This window comes from Aegilops tauschii, chromosome 5, assembly GCF_002575655.3.
Source record: "Aegilops tauschii subsp. strangulata cultivar AL8/78 chromosome 5, Aet v6.0, whole genome shotgun sequence".
Taxonomy (NCBI): domain Eukaryota; kingdom Viridiplantae; phylum Streptophyta; class Magnoliopsida; order Poales; family Poaceae; genus Aegilops; species Aegilops tauschii.
This window is the reverse complement of record NC_053039.3, coordinates 9,065,313-9,066,906: the sequence shown is the minus strand read 5'-3', so window position 1 is coordinate 9,066,906 and position 1,594 is coordinate 9,065,313. Positions and strand designations below refer to the sequence as shown.

Sequence of the window (1,594 nt, the reverse complement as noted above, 5' to 3'; positions counted from 1 at the left end):
TTTTTCCGGGCCAAGATTGATTCGTTTCCTACTAAAATAGACAGATGATGAGGAAAGATCTCATTGCGCTCATTCTTAAACCTTACCTAATAAAAACACGCAACAAAACGGAAGGAAGCAATTAAAAACCTTATTTGAAATACTGGATCGTACTGGTCGAGTTATGCTTATACGCGTGACAGGTCATAGACAGAGAATACTGAACAATACCTCATTGCCAATTATGAGTTGCCAATTGTTTTAACGCCCGGGCTAGCCCAGCACAGCGATTTCTCAATCCTCATCATCTTCTCTCGGCTTCTATATAAGCACGTACGACCCTGAGACATAGACAAACACAAATCTATACCTGCTCTCCTCTTCCTTTCTCTGAGCGAGCAATGGCACCGAAGCGGAAGGGTGGCAATGGGCGGCAGAAGACCATCATGCGGCGGGTCGAGAAGGAGGGCGCCCGGCAGGTATGCTTCACCAAGCGCCGGCAGGGTCTGTTTAACAAAGCCAACGAGCTGGCGGTGATGTGCGGCGCCGAGGTAGCCGCCATTGCCTACTCACCCGCTGGCAATGCTTTCTCCTTCGGCCACCCCTCCGCTGAGGCCGTCATAGACCGCTTCCTGGCGGGCGACGGGACGGGAGTCCTGAGTGCCACCGACAATAACAAGTTGAAGAAGTTGCACCTGCAGCACGGCGAGCTGCGCACGCAGCTGAAGGAGGTGAAGATGCAGAAAGAGTGCATGGAGGAGGCCATGGCAAAGAAGCGCGCCGTGGGGGACCAGATTGCGGTCTGGCTTAACCCCGAACTAGGTGACATGGGGGAGGAGGAGATGATGGCCTTCGCCGCCAAGCTGATGCCGGTGCGGGTCGCCGTCTCTGAATGTGCAAACCAGGTACTCCTGAACCTGGGGATGGAGAACATCCTTCGCGCGTTCCAGGCGCCTGGGGTGCCACTGCCGCAACAGCACTTTGGTGGAAGTACCCTTGAGTTTGGTAGCACCAGCACTAACACTGGGATGGAGATGCAGCAGATGCATATGGCGATGCCTCCAACTCAAGGATTCGCCATAGGGATGGATACACACCATATGCCAATGGCGATGCCTCCGCCGGGCTTGGCCTATGGCATGAATATGCAGCAGAGTCTTATGTCGATTCCTCCACCGTCCAGGTTTGGCGCTGGGATGGAGATGCAACATATGGTTATGGTGATGTCGCCGCAACAAGGGTTTGCCGCCGGGACGGAGAAGAAGCAGGTGACTATGGCGATGCCACCGTCGGAGTTCCCTGCTGATATGGAGATGCCGCCACCCATGGGGATAGCCACTGGGATAGAGATGGTGCAGCAGGCAACTGGGACGAACATGGGGTTCCCATTCTGAGGAGAAGAAGACAAGATCCATATCGAGTTCTGAGTACGAGTGCGAGTCCGAGAGTGAGGGTCTGAGTCTGTCCGAGTTAAACTATCCATTGACGCATCGTATGCATGGATGGATGTCAATCTCTTAGTTCATTGCCAATCTAGTTATATTATTCATCGTGCTTGCAGGTGATGATCATCTACCTGTGTTGAAGATTCATTATCGTAGTATTAATGGCTTGC

General features: G+C 52.9%; 1 protein-coding gene across 1 annotated transcript; it reads left to right on the top strand.

Annotated features, from left to right (window-relative positions):
• Positions 1-380: 380 nt before the first annotated feature.
• On the top strand, positions 381-1,373 carry LOC109742460 (agamous-like MADS-box protein AGL61). Its single transcript, XM_020301538.1, has one exon. It carries the CDS (start codon positions 381-383, stop codon positions 1,371-1,373), a length of 993 nt encoding a protein of 330 aa, XP_020157127.1.
• The last annotated feature ends 221 nt before the right edge of the window (positions 1,374-1,594 follow it).